This window comes from Oncorhynchus nerka, linkage group LG11, assembly GCF_034236695.1.
Source record: "Oncorhynchus nerka isolate Pitt River linkage group LG11, Oner_Uvic_2.0, whole genome shotgun sequence".
Taxonomy (NCBI): domain Eukaryota; kingdom Metazoa; phylum Chordata; class Actinopteri; order Salmoniformes; family Salmonidae; genus Oncorhynchus; species Oncorhynchus nerka.
Genome location: NC_088406.1, coordinates 27062094 through 27080682, shown reverse-complemented (window position 1 = coordinate 27080682; position 18589 = coordinate 27062094). Strand labels below are relative to the sequence as shown.

At 44.8% G+C, this 18589-nt stretch overlaps 1 protein-coding gene across 1 annotated transcript in view; it reads right to left on the bottom strand.

The window, feature by feature from the left end:
* Positions 1–18589, bottom strand: part of LOC115115928 (serine/threonine-protein kinase NLK) — a 149548-nt gene that overhangs the window by 51758 nt on the left and 79201 nt on the right. Inside the window, exons 2-3 of the mRNA XM_065024346.1 lie at positions 11613–11742; positions 11355–11410 (exon numbers count right to left, since the gene is read on the bottom strand). Coding sequence (XP_064880418.1) covers positions 11355–11410; positions 11613–11742 — 186 coding nt within the window. The remainder of the gene's footprint in view (positions 1–11354; positions 11411–11612; positions 11743–18589) is intronic.

The following is an 18589-nucleotide window of genomic DNA, read 5'->3' as shown; positions in this document are numbered from 1 at the left end:
TAAACTAAACATATTGCACTTTTACTTTCTTCTCCAACACTTTGTTTTTGCATTATTTAAAACAAATTGAACATGTTTCATTGTTTACTTGAGGCTAAATTGATTTTATTGATGTATTATATTAAGTTAAAATAAGTGTTCATTCAGGATTGTTGTAATTGTCATTTTCTTTTTCTTTTTTGGTCCTCCAATAATCGGTATTGGTATCGGCGTTGAAAAATCAAAATCGGTCGACCTCTAGTTTATACTTGCGTACTATTGTTTGTACAGATGAACGTGGTACCTTCAGGTGTTTGGAAATTGCTCCCAAGGATGAACCAGACTTGTGGAGGTCTACAATTTATTTTCTGAGGTCTTGGCTGATTTCTTTTGATTTTCCCATGATGTCAAGCAAAGAGGCACTGAGTTTGAAGGTAGGCCTTGAAATACATCCACAGGTACACCTCCAATTGACTCAAATTATGTCAATTAGCCTATCAGAAGCTTCTAAAGCCGTGACATAATTTTCTGGAATTTTCAAAGCTGTTAAAAGGGACATTCTATTTAGTGTATGTAAACTTCTGACCCACTAGAATTGTGAAACAATGAATTATATGTGAAATATTCTGTTTGTAAACAATTGTTGGAAAAATGACTTGTGTCATGCACAAAGTAGATGTCCTAACCGACTTGCAAATACTATAGTTTGTTAAGAAGAAATTTGTGGAGTGATTGAAAAACAAGTTTTAATGACTCCAACCTAAGTGTATGTAAACTTCTGACTTCAACTGTATATAAAGGGTAGATGCCTGTGAACTAAGGTAGCTCGTTATATACTTCTACACTGAAGCTCCAGTATTATTCTGTGTATAAACTAGTTGGGTTAGTCTGTGTCGGCTATGGCATCCCTGGCTTGGCCACCTGTGAGCAATCCTTCCCCTTTTAACCATGTGACCTGGCGCAGAACACACTCCCAGAGGGCTCTGGTTACCTGTTACTATGCCAACCAACGCATTGAGAAGAGGGAAATGGCAGAGAGGCACCTGGGGTCTGCTGTATGTCAAGGTGTCACCCCTCCCCCTCCCTGTATGACTAACCCACAGAAGAGAGGAGAGGGAGGGAAGAGGCAAAGTACTAATGTAGACACACATTGGCAAGGTGAGGTAAGGGGAAACCTAAGAGACATTTTCAGACCTTGGGTTTCCCCTGTTTAAATGACAGTGGAAGATGAGAACCCCCCTCCATTAAAGGTCATATTGTAGCAGAACACGACACATCCTCCTATTGTATGGCACTGTGCATTGAGTCATTTTGTTTCATGATGAAAATCCAAGCATGTCCATCCATTTCATAATAATGACCATGAGCAATAGAAGTAATGTAATGAAGCACCTGAAACGTCTTCCTAAATCCATATTTACATTTAATATAATTGCCTGTGAGTGTCCCTCCCTCCCTTCTTCCTCGGTGTAGTGCATCAGGCTGTAATCATGTCTTCCTGTGTCAGGAGCAGTTGAATTATTACCAGGCTACGCAGGTCTAACTGTGTGTTTGGATAGAAGAGTGTATTCACTCTAATATGCTACCTGATTAAAAACACCCCCTCTACATAATAACCAGCGTGTAGATATGTGGAGATCGCATTCATATTCCTGTTCTGACGGAGCAGACCAAGACGGAGCCCACACCAGCCTACAGTACTCTACCGTGGGTGCTTAATAAACACACACACACACACAAAAGACAGAAGGGGTGTGTCAGACCTCTCGCTCCTTCTCATTCATACATGCACGCAAGCAACTTCAGCAGAGACCTTTATACGAAAATAGGTACAGTCACTTCCGGAACAGCAAATGACTCACTATATATCTGACACATAGATGCTGTCAGACCTCAGTCAAACACACCACACTACTCAGAGCTACAGAGCCTATTCAGATTAGCCACCCATTTCCAGAATAGGTATTTCAGTAAGACATTTCAGCAGGATAATATAATTTCTCAGAGGGGTATTTCTAGGAATTCTAGAAAATAGAAACAGCAGTGGTCAACCAAACATAAGCCTGGGGATTAGATTCAATAGCCAAGTCCAAGTTTCCTGACAATGTGAAACTCTCCATAACAAACTCCTGTAAAGCAGGCAGGCATGTGGTTGCCTTGAACATGCTCTCTCACTCTCTCGTTTTCTTGGCAGGTTGTGATAGCCCCATGCCATGTCACGTTGAGGTCTATAAATAGCCTGTTGCTGTGTCAGTAATTCACTAGCCTTCCATGATGTGTGTGTGTGTGTGTGTGTGTGTGTGTGTGTGTGTGTGTGTGTGTGAGGTAATGAACATAGTCAAGGACTGCCATGGTAAAGATAAAGACTGGGGTCAAGTAGAGACACGTCAGGTAGAGACACGCTCAGATAACTCTGGAGATAACCTTTAGTGGAAGAACATAAAGTTGACCTCTGAACAAAAATGGTGAGATGAGAGAGTGAAGTAGTTTTTAGCCGGACTAGTAAGGGTGTTGGTAGGTGGTAAAATAAAAGACATTCTGGTCACATGTTAACCTTGTTAACCAGGCTGGAGAATGAGATGAGGGGGTGCTAACCCCCCACAAAAGTACAGAGAAAATAAGCATGCACACCAAACCCCACAGAGGAAATTATCACAAGTTAGCAGAGCTACAGGCCTCAACCCCTACCAGGGCTCTAAACTACAACCAATTTGGTTGCATCTGCAAATAAATATTTTGCTGTTTGCTGACAACACGACGGGGGTAAACCTGATCACCAATGACGATGAGACAGCCTTTAGGGAAGAGGTCAGTGACCTGGCAGTCTGGGGCCATGACATCAACCTTTCCCACAACGTCAGCAAGACAAAGGAGCTGAAACGGAGGGCCGAGCACGGCCCCATCGACAGGGCTGTAGTGGAGCGGGTCGAGAGCTTCAAGTTCCTTGTGTCCACGTCACTAAGCATATGTACAACTTCATCAGAGCGCGCTGCATGCTGAACGCGAAACTAGAGAGCTTGGTTTGTTTTTTAAAGTTTCTGGAAAAGTGTTTTCTTGAAGAGAAAAACATTAATTAACTAACCTACCTGTTTAATTTAAATATTGTGATGGGGTAATGCTCAGTTGCTGGGACCACTACTATCTGTCCTGGGATACTGCCAAACCCTAAAGTCTGAAGAGCTGCTGCTTAGTGAAGCAGTTAGCCTAGCTGCTAGCTATATAGCTAGCCAGGTTTCCATGACAGTCGGCGAGCTGTGCTGGCTGGAACTGCGTTGAATAACAGCTTTAGCATACGTTGCTATCATAACATATACCAAAGTATAAAATCTTTGAAATTGTTGCATGTTGTGTTTATATTTTTGTTCAGTGTAGAATAACTATGTATGCGGATCATTCCAAACGCTACATGTCAGCACCCAAAGCCAGTGAGCTCTGAAATTCTAAATAAGGAGTTACAGTCAGTTTCAGAACTGCTCTTAAATATAACTAAATCTAAAAGCAATGTATATGGTTCAAAACATTCTCTGAGACCTAAACCTCAACTGGAGTTGTGTAGAAATGGTGTGACCATTGAGTAAGTTGAGGAAGCTAAAATCCTAGGTATAACATTGGATGGTCAATTATTATGGTCAAGTCATATTGACAAAGTTGTTGTGAAGATGGGGAGGATCTGTTATAAAAAAAGAAGCTGCAACTGGCTCAAAACAGAGCTGCACACTTTCCGCTTAGCTTCACATACAGAACTAACAAATTATTGTTTTTGTGAGAAATATTATTGTATTGAAATGTCCAAATTGTTTGAATAATGAACTTACATATAGCTCTAAAATACATACTTACCCCACCAGAAGTCTCTTCACAGTCCCCAAATTCAAGGCAACGCACAGTATTATACATGATCACATGAAACTCGATTCCATCTGAAATGACTCTGGCAAACAGCAAAATAAGCTTTAAAACACTAATAAAACAACACCTCAAAATACAACGCCTCTCCTCTATCTGACCTTCAAAAGATGGTGCTGACAGAGATGGTCGCCTCGCATCGTGTCCTTAACTTCCGGCGCCGACAGAGATGGCCGCCTCGCTTCGCGTTCCTAGGAAACTATGCAGTTTTTTGTTTTTTTACGTGTTATTTCTTACATTAGTACCCCAGGTCATCTTAGGTTTCATTACATACAGTCGAGAAGAACTACTGAATATAAGATCAGCGTCAACTCACCATCAGTACGACCAAGAATATGTTTTCCGTGACGCGGATCCTGTGTTCTGCCTTACAAACAGGCCAACGGAATTGATTCCAGGCAGCGACCCCCCAAAAAAACGACTTCGTAAAAGAGGGAAACGTAGCGGTCTTCTGGTCAGACTCCGGACACGGGCACATCGTGCACCTCTCCCTAGCATTCTTCTTGCCAATGTCCAGTCTCTTGACAACAAGGTTGATGAAATCCGAGCAAGGGTAGCATTCCAGAGGGACATCAGAGACTGCAACGTTCTCTGCTTCACGGAAACATGGCTCACTGGAGAGACGCTATCCGGGGCGGTGCAGCCAACGGGTTTCTCCACGCATCGCGCCGACAGAAACAAACATCTTTCTGGTAAGAAGAGTGGCGGGGGCGTATGCCTCATGACTAACGAGACATGGTGTGATGAAGGAAACATACAGGAACTCAAATCCTTCTGTTCACCTGATTTAGAATTCCTCACAATCAAATGTAGACCGCATTATCTACCAAGAGAATTCTCTTCGATTATAATCACAGCCGTATATATCCCCCCAAGCAGACACATCGATGGCTCTGAACGAACTTTATTTAACTCTTTGCAAACTGGAAACCATTTATCCGGAGGCTGCATTCATTGTAGCTGGGGATTTTAACAAAGCTAATCTGAAAACAAGACTCCCTAAATTTTACCAGCATATCGATTGCGCAACCAGGGGTGGTAAAACCTTGGATCATTGTTACTCTAACTTCCGCGACGCATATAAGGCCCTGCCCCGCCCCCCTTCGGAAAAGCTGACCACGACTCCATTTTGCTGATCCCTGCCTACAGGCAGAAACTAAAACAAGAGGCTCCCACGCTGAGGTCTGTCCAACGCTGGTCAGACCAAGCTGACTCCACACTCCAAGACTGCTTCCATCACGTGGACTGGGACATGTTTCGTATTGCGTCAGATGGAAATATTGACGAATACGCTGATTCGGTGTGCGAGTTCATTAGAACGTGCGTCGAAGATGTCGTTCCCATAGCAACGATAAAAACATTCCCAAACCAGAAACCGTGGATTGATGGCAGCATTCGCGTGAAACTGAAAGCGAACCACTGCTTTTAATCAGGGCAAGGTGTCTGGTAATATGTCCGAATATAAACAATGCAGCTATTCCCTCCGCAAGGCTAATTAAACAAGCTAAGCGTCAGTACAGAGACAAAGTGGAATCTCAATTCAATGGCTCAGACACAAGAGGCATGTGGCAGGGTCTACAGTCAATCACGGACTACAAGAAGAAACCCAGCCCAGTCACGGACCAGGATGTCTTGCTCCCAGGCAGACTAAATCACTTTTTTGCCCGCTTTGAGGACAATACAGTGCCACTGACACGGCCTGCAACGAAAACATGCGGTCTCTCCTTCATTGCAGCCGAGGTGAGTAAGACATTTAAACGTGTTAACCCTCGCAAGGCTGCAGGCCCAGACGGCATCCCCAGCCGCGCCCTCAGAGCATGCGCAGACCAGCTGGCCTGTGTGTTTACGGACATATTCAATCAATCCCTATACCAGTCTGCTGTTCCCACATGCTTCAAGAGGGCCACCATTGTTCCTGTTCCCAAGAAAGCTAAGGTAACTGAGCTAAACGACTACCGCCCCGTAGCACTCACTTCCGTCATCATGAAGTGCTTTGAGAGACTAGTCAAGGACCATATCACCTCCACCCTACCTGACACCCTAGACCCACTCCAATTTGCTTACCGCCCAAATAGGTCCACAGACGATGCAATCTCAACCACACTGCACACTGCCCTAACCCACCTGGACAAGAGGAATACCTATGTGAGAATGCTGTTCATCGACTACAGCTCGGCATTCAATACCATAGTACCCTCCAAGCTCGTCATCAAGCTCGAGACCCTGGGTCTCGACCCCGCCCTGTGCAACTGGGTACTGGACCTCCTGACGGGCCACCCACAGGCGGTGAGGGTAGGCAACAACATCTCCTCCCCGCTGATCCTCAACACGGGGGCCCCACAAGGGTGCGTTCTGAGCCCTCTCCTGTACTCCCTGTTCACCCACGACTGCGTGGCCATGCACGCCTCCAACTCAATCATCAAGTTTGCGGACGACACAACAGTGGTAGGCTTGATTACCAACAACGACGAGACGGCCTACAGGGAGGAGGTGAGGGCCCTCGGAGTGTGGTGTCAGGAAAATAACCTCACACTCAACGTCAACAAAACTAAGGAGATGATTGTGGACTTCAGGAAACAGCAGAGGGAACACCCCTATCCACATCGATGGATCAGTAGTGGAGAGGGTAGCAAGTTTTAAGTTCCTCGGCATACACATCACAGACAAACTGAATTGGTCCACTCACACTGACAGCGTCGTGAAGAAGGTGCAGCAGCGCCTCTTCAACCTCAGGAGGCTGAAGAAATTCGGCTTGTCACCAAAAGCACTCACAAACTTCTACAGATGCACAATCGAGAGCATCCTGGCGGGCTGTATCACCGCCTGGTACGGCAACTGCTCCGCCTCAACCGTAAGGCTCTCCAGAGGGTAGTGAGGTCTGCACAACGCATCACCGGGGCAAACTACCTGCCCTCCAGGACACCTACACCACCCGATGTTACAGGAAGGCCATAAAGATCATCAAGGACATCAACCACCCGAACCACTGCCTGTTCACCCCGCTATCATCCAGAAGGCGAGGTCAGTACAGGTGCATCAAAGCTGGGACCGAGAGACTGAAAAACAGCTTCTATCTCAAGGCCATCAGACTGTTAAACAGCAATCACTAACATTGAGTGGCTGCTGCCAACACACTGTCATTGACACTGACCCAACTCCAGCCACTTTAATAATGGGAATTGATGGGAAATTATGTAAATATATCACTAGCCACTTTAAACAATGCTACCTTATATAATGTTACTTACTCTACATTATTCATCTCATATGCATATGTATATACTGTACTCTAGATCATCGACTGCATTCTTATGTCACTAGCCACTTTAACTATGCCACTTTGTTTACTTTGTCTACATACTCATCTCATATGTATATACTGTACTCGATACCATCTACTGTATGCTGCTCTGTACCATCACTCATTCATATATCCTTATGTACATATTCCTTATCCCCTTACACTGTGTATAAGACAGTAGTTTTGGAATTGTTAGTTAGATTACTTGTTGGTTATCACTGCATTGTCGGAACTAGAAGCACAAGCATTTCGCTACACTCGCATTAACATCTGCTAACCATGTGTATGTGACAAATACAATTTGATTTGATTTGATTTATTCCCTCCGCAAGGCTATCAAACAAGCTAAGCGTCAGTACAGAGACAAAGTAGAATCTCAATTCAACGGCTCAGACACAAGAGGCATGTGGCAGGGTCTACAGTCAATCACGGACTACACGCCTCCAACTCAATCATCAAGTTTGCGGACGACACAACAGTGGTAGGCTTGATTACCAACAACGACGAGACGGCCTACAGGGAGGAGGTGAGGGCCCTCGGAGTGTGGTGTCAGGAAAATAACCTCACACTCAACGTCAACAAAACTAAGGAGATGATTGTGGACTTCAGGAAACAGCAGAGGGAACACCCCCCTATCCACATCGATGGAACAGTAGTGGAGAGGGTAGCAAGTTTTAAGTTCCTCGGCATACACATTACAGACAAACTGAATTGGTCCACTCACACAGACAGCGTCGTGACGAAGGCTCAGCAGCGCCTCTTCAACCTCAGGAGGCTGCCTCTTCAACCTCAGGAGGCTGAAGAAATTCGGCTTGTCACCAAAAGCACTCACAAACTTCTACAGATGCACAATCGAGAGCATCCTGGCGGGCTGTATCACCGCCTGGTACGGCAACTGCTCCGCCCTCAACCGTAAGGCTCTCCAGAGGGTAGTGAGGTCTGCACAACGCATCACCGGGGGCAAACTACCTGCCCTCCAGGACACCTACACCACCCGATGTTACAGGAAGGCCATAAAGATCATCAAGGACATCAACCACCCGAGCCACTGCCTGTTCACCCCGCTATCATCCAGAAGGCGAGGTCAGTACAGGTGCATCAAAGCTGGGACCGAGAGACTGAAAAACAGCTTCTATCTCAAGGCCATCAGACTGTTAAACAGCCACCACTAACATTGAGTGGCTGCTGCCAACACACTGACATTGACACTGACCCAACTCCAGCCACTTTAATAATGGGAATTGATGGGAAATGATGTAAATATATCACTAGCCACTTTAAACAATGCTACCTTATATAATGTTACTTACCCTACATTATTCATCTCATATGCATACGTATATACTGTACTCTATATCATCGACTGCATCCTTATGTAATACATGTATCACTAGCCACTTTAACTATGCCACTTTGTTTACTTTGTCTACATACTCATCTCATATGTATATACTGTACTCGATACCATCTACTGTATGCTGCCCTGTACCATCACTCATTCATATATCCTTATGTACATATTCTTTATCCCCTTACACTGTGTATAAGACAGTAGTTTTGGAATTGTTAGTTAGATTACTTGTTGGTTATTACTGCATTGTCGGAACTAGAAGCACAAGCATTTCGCTACACTCGCACTAACATCTGCTAACCATGTGTATGTGACAAATAAATTTGATTTGATTTGATTTGATTTAGGAAACTTGCAGTATTTTATTTTTTTATGTATTATTCCTTACATTGTTACCCCAGGAAATCTTAAATCTAATTACATACAGCTGGGATGAACTATTGGATATAAGAGCGACGTCAACTTACCAACATTACGACCAGGATTACGACTTTCCTGAAGCATCAGTTTGAACCACCACCCAGGACAATGAATCTAAGGGGCGGATGGAGCGGCCTCCTGGTCAGGCTCCGTAGACGTGCACATTGCCCACCACTCCCGAGTATACTACTCACCAATGTCCAGTCTCTTGACAACAAGGTAGACATAATTCGAGCAAGGGTTGCTTTCCAGAGAGACATCAGAGATTGTAACATTCTCTGTTTTACGGAAACATGGCTCTCTCTGGATATGTTGTCAGAATCGGTTCAGCCACTGGGCTTCTCCATGCATCGCGCCAACAGAGATAAACACCTCTCTGGGAAGAGGAAGGGCGGGAGTGTTTATGAATAACGACTCATGGTGTAATCATAACAACATACAGGAACTCAAGTCCTTCTGCTCACCCGACCTAGAATTCTTTACAATAAAATGCCGGCCATATTACCTTCCAAGAGAATTCTCGTCAGTTATCGTCACAGCGGTGTACATTCCCCCTCAAGCAGACACCAAGCTGGCACACAAGGAACTTAACTGGACTCTATGTAAACTGGAAACCATATATCCTGAGGCTGCATTTATTGTAGCTGGGGATTTTAACAAAGCAAATAGATAGAAAGAGAGGCACACACAGAGAGAGAGAGAGAGAGAGAGAGAGAGAGAGAGAGAGAGAGAGAGAGAGAGAGAGAGATAGAGCGAGAGAGCTCCTGCCAAGGGTCCTGCCTGCATGCCTGCCTGCCTGCTGTCTGTGGAGATGGGAACGTTTCCAGGGAAGGTGTGTGACAACACTCCCGGTAAAACCTCCTAGCTCCCCAACATCCTCATCTCCCTTGCTTTGCTAAACATGCCATGAGAGAGAGAGAATGAGAGATAGAAAAGGAGAGAGAGAAAGAGAGAGAGTGGAGAGAAAGATAGGGATCCTGCCTGCCTTCAAATAAACAGCCTGAGTTCAATATGCCACCACTCCCCCTAACACTCTCAAAGGCAGAAGTTGCACGCGAGAGCACAGCATATATCCCAGTCGTTCTTGTTGTTGTATATTCTAGTATCAAAAAGCACACAGAGAAACGCTGCTATACAGTACACTATTTAGGGGCTTCCATTGTGTGCTTTAAAGTGAGTCCAAAAGCAGCAGAATGTCACACATTTAAGAGCAAAGAAAATAATCACTATGACGAATGAGTAACGTCAAAATAAATAAAGACAAAGTGGGTTTTGTTTCTATTCTTTCTCTCATATTTCACTAGAAAGGCTGCCAAGACAGAACCAAAGAAAGCCCACTTGGTTTAGAGAGATGTAAAATAGGGAAGGGCTTATAAGAGGAGTGACCAGGAGCAGGTTCCATACGGGGGAGCAGCGTGTCATTTGGATGATTCAATTATATGCTAGATTACCCAGAAAGCTCGGAAAGCCTCAAACCTCATTCCTCCAACTCCAGCCCATCAAGGAAATATTAGAAATACGAAAGGAAACTAAATGGGACGTGTCAACGTTTTACACCCCTTCCCTCCATCCGCCCTCCTCATCCTCCTCCACCCAAAATAAACCATTAGGCAGTTAAGTGCCGGGACGCCAAGGAAAAGATAACTAAAGGTGTCGGTGACAGGCTTGTGCCTTTTCCTTCACCCTGAACATGCAGAATGGGAGCAGGCTCAACTCGTTTTTCCAAGGCCATAGTCAGTTAGTCAGTCACCTGATTCCAACTGATAGTGCTGTCGACTGATGAGCACTAATATGGGGGATAGCGGTGGATAAACAAACAGCCAAACTACCACCCCCCAACCACCTATAAGAGTGAAAAGGAGGTAGATGCTACCTGCTAGTAGATCATCCCTATCTATCTCCCACTGAATCAGCAAGCACAGCTCCTTGCCTCCGGTCTCCTCCCACGCCCCAACTGTCACTCCTGGAGGCAAAATAATGTCAATGAGACAGCTCAGTAAAATCTCACCATTTTAACAACCCCAGCAGACATAGACTTCACTGGGAATAGGTGATAGAGAGAGAGAGTCTACAATCTCCAGCAGGTCTCAGACTGGATCTGGACTGACTCCATACGGGCTGAGCCAATTTAGCAGCAATGACACAACACAAGACATCCCATCTAAACAATGCAACAAGGTCAGATTGAATCTACAGCAAACAAGTCTGTCCGCTTTAATCTGTGGAAGGTACCAGCAGCCTGGGAGATTCACTGATAGCTAACAAAGCTGCTTAAAAAAATTGCATGGAATATGTGCAAGAGGTTGTTTTAAACTCCTACGATTGTGAGACTAGAAGGAAGGGGTTTGATGAATACAGGCCACATAACCAATGACATTGTGGCCAGTCTAAGGATACATTTCCTCAAAGTAGTCGATGTGTGGAGGCTGTAGGATGTCGAGAGCCGAGAGCACCTGTGGAGAGGAGAGGAGGTCAGGCACGTCTGTAGGGAGCGGAGGGTGAGAGGGATCAGAGAGAGAGAGAGAATAGGAAAGGACAGAGAGGAAGAAACAAGGTTCGGCGGTGACAGGTGGAAGAGAAGGAAAGAGGGAGGGATCAAAAGAGGGGAGGGCATTGACATTGAGGTGGGAGGAGGGAGGCTATCCACCCACTCACATTATCATGTTTGAAGAAGCACAGCATCTTCAGCTCGCGGAAGACCCTCTTACAGGAGACGAGGTTCTGGAAGACGTTGGGCATCTTTTTGAGGGCGACGCGCTTTCCATCCCGGGGGTCCGTCACTGACCTGGAGTGGAGGAAGAGGATCAGAGCATGAGACGAGACCGTCACAGACAGCACACAGCAAGCTCCTGCCATAGTCATGTAGTTGCTGCCTGGTCCCTTATTCAGAGTGAGCGGGAATACAATAAGGGATTAAAAACAATAGCATGAACAAACAAACATAGTCCCAAAGAAATGATCAATACTAACAGTGCAATGAGAGCAATAAGTGCAGGGGTGATGCTTTGGTTAAGCTACTAGAGGTACTATCATCTTAGCAGGGATGAGATTTGTTTACACTACTAAAGGTACTATCATCTTAGCAGGGGTGCTGCTTTGGTTAAGCTACTAGAGGTACTATCATCTTAGCAGGGGTGCGATTTGGTTACACTACTAGAGGGACAATCATCTTAGCAGGGGTGTGATTTGTTTACACTACTAAAGGTACTATCATCTTAGCAGGGGTGCGATTTGTTTACACTAATAAAGGTACTATCATCTTAGCAGGGGTGCTGCTTTGGTTACACTACTACAGGTACTATCATCTTAGCAGGGGTGCGATTTGGTTACACTACTAACGGTACTATCATCTTAGCAGGGGTGCGATTTGTTTACACTACTAGAGGTACTATCATCTTAGCAGGGGTGTTGCTTTGGTTACACTAATAAAGGTACTATCATCTTAGGAGGGGTGCGATTTGTTTACACTACTAGAGGTACTATCATCTTAGCAGGGGTGCGATTTGGTTACACTACTAAAGGTACTATCATCTTAGCAGGGATGAGATTTGGTTACACTACTAAAGGTACTGTCATCTTAGCAGGGATGAGATTTGGTTACACTACTAAAGGTACTATCATCTTAGCAGGGGTGCTGCTTTGGTTAAGCTACTAAAGGTACTATCATCTTAGCAGGGGTGCTGCTTTGGTTACACTACTAAAGGTACTATCATCTTAGCAGGGGTGCTGCTTTGGTTAAGCTACTAGAGGTACTATCATCTTAGCAGGGGTGCTGCTTTGGTTACGCTACTAGAGGTACTATCATCTTAGCAGGGGTGCTGTTTTGGTTACACTACTAAAGGTACTATCATCTTAGCAGGGGTGCTGCTTTGGTTACGCTACTAGAGGTACTATCATCTTAGCAAGGGTGCTGCTTTGGTTAAGCTACTAGAGGTACTATCATCTTAGCAGGGGTGCGATTTGGTTACACTACTAAAGGTACTATCATCTTAGCAGGGATGCGATTGGTTTACACTACTAAAGGTTCCCTCATTTTAGCAGGGATGCGATTGGTTTCCTGCATTAAATAGCAATATTTATTACATTTTTCTTAAAATGATAACAATCATCTAACTCCAGCCTTAAGAGGGAGATTAAGGCAAAGCACTTTACAATTCCCATCAGCAGAAAACAGCAAGGTTGTGAAATAGGGGTTATTTATTTCCACTGAGATGGAGGTCATTGAGGCACACTGTGTAGTTTGTCAACATGCATCTAATGTAACACGAACTAGAACATCCTAAACCCCTGACACACACACACACACACGAGAATAAATGTAGTATTTATAAATCCACATAATCACTCAGATGATGTGTGAAAGGTAATAAAAGTTATTAACAAAGTGTGGAGATGAGAAGACAGTTTGATCTGATGTAGAGTATACGGTAAATAGTGGATGAAGTATTTGTTTAATTTATCATGCCTGCAATTATGCCGCAGATGGATCATTAACAGACAGGCAGATTTCAGACACACACACACACACACACACACACACACACACACACACACAGGGCTGCAGTTTAAGCGCCTCTCCCCAGGTGATCTAAGCAGATGGAGCAGAGAGCCACATGAGTGAGACAGGCCAGACGCCACTGGCACCCACATCGCACTTAAAGGAAACACACACGAAGACACAAACACACACAAACGTGTGCGCACACACACACACACACACACAAACACACACACACACACACACTTTCGTACACTGCAGCACCCCACAGAGTCGCACACAGACTCACGTTTACCAATATACCCATGAACCCTCTCTCACACACACACAGATAGGCCGAGAGATGAGAGGCAGCACCTTGAGGATCTCTCAGACCCTCACAGTTTTTAATCAGCAAGCCTTTCGGAGATGAAACGCTTTCCCAAAATAATAACAGAGCAGCAAAAATAAACCCTAAAAGCATAAGAGTTTAATCTAAGAAGAAAAGGCTGGTTCCACACATTATTTCCTTCTTCCAGAATGGCCAGGAATGAAAAATGTATCCGTCGATTGTGGTTTGATTCAAACCTACTGCCATGCAGCAAGTCTTCTGATATGGGCCGACAGGGTGCTTGCAGATCAAGGAATCACTGGGAAAGAGTACGGGGAGGCATGGGGGGAATTCAAGGGGGAGGGGGGTCCTGATGACATTTTTCTTTTGGGTAGACCGACTACGCACCGACACACAGTGACAAGTTCAGATGAGAGCCAAGGGAACCCCCATTGGAACTCAGGGCTGAAACCTGCATGGCGTACCTGATCTTGTCATAAATACAATGTACAGCTGCCTCCACTCAGTGGCAATGGCTGCTGAAACAGTCTGCATCTCTGGCAGAACAATAAATTGTGTGGTTGAGACCTGTGTGCTGTGCTGCCTGCTATCCACTGCCCAAATCATGCAAGAATCCAATTCAATACCGCACACGAAAGTGAGCATAACATGTTTGTATAATTGGAATTTTTAGGACAACACCTACGAATCTTTTAAATATACCATCTTGTTTTCGATGGTGTCTTGTGCCGCATAAATTTGATAATGCAATATCCCAACCTCCATGTAGTAACCTGTACACCTCAGTGGAATAACCTATACACACCTCAGCGGAATTATCTATACACACCTCAGTGGAGTAACCTATACACACTTCAGTGGAATAACCTATACACACTTCAGTGGAATAACCAGTACACCTCAGTAGAATAACCTATACACACCTCAGTGGAGCAACCTATACACACCTCAGTGGAATAACCTATACACCTCAGTGTAGAAACCAATACACACCTCAGTGGAATAACCTATACACACCTCAGTGGAGAAACCAATACACACCTCAGTGGAATAACCTATACACACCTCAGTCGAATAACCTGCACACACCTCAGTGGAATAACCTGTACACCTCAGTGGAATAACCTATACACACCTCAGTGGAGTAACCTATACACACCTCAGTGGAATAATATGTACACACCTCAGTGGAGTAACCTATACACACCTCAGTGGAATAACCTATACACACCTCAGTGGAATAACCTATACACACCTCAGTGGAATAACCTGTACACCTCAGTGGAATAACCTATACACACCTCAGTGGAGTAACCTATACACACCTCAGTGGAATAACCTATACACACCTCAGTGGAGTAACCTATACACACCTCAGTGGAATAACCTATACACACCTCAGTGGAGTAACCTATACACCTCAGTGGAATAACCTATACACACCTCAGTGGAGTAACCTATACACACCTCAGTGGAATAACCTGTACACACCTCAGTGGAGTAACCTATACACACCTCAGTGGAATAACCTATACACACCTCAGTGGAGTAACCTATACACACCTCAGTGGAATAACCTATACACACCTCAGTGGAGTAACCTATACACACCTCAGTGGAATAACCTATACACACCTCAGTGGAGTAACCTGTACACCTCAGTGGAATAACCTATACACACCTCAGTGGAGTAACCTATACACACCTCAGTGGAGTAACCTATACACACCTCAGTGGAGTAACCTATACACCTCAGTGGAGTAACCTATACACACCTCAGTGGAATAACCTATACACACCTCAGTGGAGTAACCTGTACACCTCAGTGGAGTAACCTATACACACCTCAGTGGAATAACCTATACACCTCAGTGGAATAACCTATACACCTCAGTGGAGTAACCTATACACACCTCAGTGGAGTAACCTATACACCTCAGTGGAGTAACCTATACACACCTCAGTGGAATAACCTATACACACCTCAGTGGAGTAACCTGTACACACCTCAGTGGAGTAACCTATACACCTCAGTGGAGTAACCTATACACCTCAGTGGAGTAACCTATACACCTCAGTGGAGTAACCTGTACACCTCAGTGGAGTAACCTATACACACCTCAGTGGAGTAACCTGTACACCTCAGTGGAGTAACCTATACACACCTCAGTGGAGTAACCTATACACCTCAGTGGAATAACCTATACACCTCAGTGGAATAACCTATACACCTCAGTGGAGTAACCTGTACACCTCAGTGGAGTAACCTGTACACACCTCAGTGGAGTAACCTATACACACCTCAGTGGAGTAACCTATACACACCTCAGTGGAGTAACCTATACACACCTCAGTGGAATAACCTGTACACCTCAGTGGAATAACCTGTACACCTCAGTGGAGTAACCTGTACACCTCAGTGGAGTAACCTATACACACCTCAGTGGAGTAACCTATACACACCTCAGTGGAATAACCTATACACCTCAGTGGAGTAACCTGTATACACCTCAGTGGAGTAACCTATACACCTCAGTGGAGTAACCTATACACACCTCAGTGTAAGTAACCTGGAGTACTACATACACCTCAGTGGAGTAACCTATACACCTCAGTGGAGTAACCTATACACACCTCAGTGGAATAACCTATACACCTCAGTGGACCTCAGTAGTAACCTATACACCTCAGTGGAATAACCTATACACACCTCAGTGGAGTAACCTATACACCTCAGTGGAGTAACCTATACACCTCAGTGGAGTAACCTGTACACCTCAGTGGAGTAAACCTATACACACCTCAGTGGAGTAACCTATACACCTCAGTGGAGTAACCTATACACACCTCAGTGGGTAACCTATAACCCAGTGGAGTAACCTATACACCTCAGTGGAATAACCTATACACACCTCAGTGGAATAACCTGTACACACCTCAGTGGAATAACCTATACACACCTCAGTGGAGTAACCTATACACCTCAGTGGAGTAACCTATACACCTCAGTGGAGTAACCTATACACCTCAGTGGAATAACCTGTACACCTCAGTGGAATAACCTATACACCTCAGTGGAGTAACCTATACACACCTCAGTGGAGTAACCTATACACCTCAGTGGAGACACCTCAGTGGAATAACCTGTACACCTCAGTGGAATAACCTATACACCTCAGTGGAGTAACCTATACACCTCAGTGGAGTAACCTATACACCTCAGTGGAGTAACCTATACACACCTCAGTGGAGTAACCTATACACCTCAGTGGAATAACCTATACACCTCAGTGGAGTAACCTATACACCTCAGTGGAGTAACCTATACACCTCAGTGGAGTAACCTATACACACCTCAGTGGAGTAACCTATACACCTCAGTGGAGTAACCTATACACCTCAGTGGAATAACCTGTACACCTCAGTGGAATAACCTATACACCTCAGTGGAGTAACCTATACACCTCAGTGGAGTAACCTATACACCTCAGTGGAATAACCTATACACCTCAGTGGAGTAACCTATACACCTCAGTGGAGTAACCTATACACACCTCAGTGGAGTAACCTATACACACCTCAGTGGAATAACTATACACCTCAGTGGGTAACCTATACACCTCAGTGGAAGTAACCTATACACCTCAGTGGAATAACCTATACACCTCAGTGGAGTAACCTATACACCTCAGTGGAGTAACCTATACACCTCAGTGGAATAACCTATACACACCTCAGTGGAGTAACCTATACACCTCAGTGGAGTAACCTATACACCTCAGTGGAGTAACCTATACACCTCAGTGGAGTAACCTATACACCTCAGTGGAATAACTATACACCTCAGTGGAGTAACCTATACACCTCAGTGGAGTAACCTATACACCCAGTGGAATAACCACACCTCAGTGGAGTAACCTATACACACCTCAGTGGAATAACCTATACACACCTCAGTGGAGTAACCTATACACACCTCAGTGGAATAACCTATACACACCTCAGTGGAGTAACCTATACACCTCAGTGGAGTAACCTATACACCTCAGTGGAATAACCTATACACCTCAGTGGAGTAACCTATACACACCTCAGTGGAGTAACCTATACACACCTCAGTGGAGTAACCTATACACACCTCAGTGGAATAAATAACCTATACACACCTCAGTGGAATAACCTATACACACCTCAGTGGAATAACCTACACACCTCAGTGGGTAACCTGTACACCTCAGTGGAATAACCTATACACCTCAGTGGAGTAACCTATACACCTCAGTGGAATAACCTATACACACCTCAGTGGAGTAACCTGTACACCTCAGTGGAATAAGTATAACCTCAGTGGAATATACACCTCAGTGGAGTAACCTATACACCTCAGTGGAGTAACCTATACACCTCAGTGGAATAACCTATACACCTCAGTGGAGTAACCTATACACCTCAGTGGAATAACCTATACACACCTCAGTGGAGTAACCTATACACCTCAGTGGAATAACCTATACACACCTCAGTGGAATAACCTGTACACCTCAGTGGAGTAACCTGTACACCTCAGTGGAGTATAACAGTGGAGTAACCTATACACCTCAGTGGAGTAACCTATACACACCTCAGTGGAGTAACCTATACACCTCAGTGGAATAACCTATACACCTCAGTGGAGTAACCTACACACACCTCAGTGGAGTAACCTATACACCTCAGTGGAATAACCTGTACACCTCAGTGGAATAACCTATACACCTCAGTGGAGTAACCTATACACCTCAGTGGAGTAACCTGTACACCTCA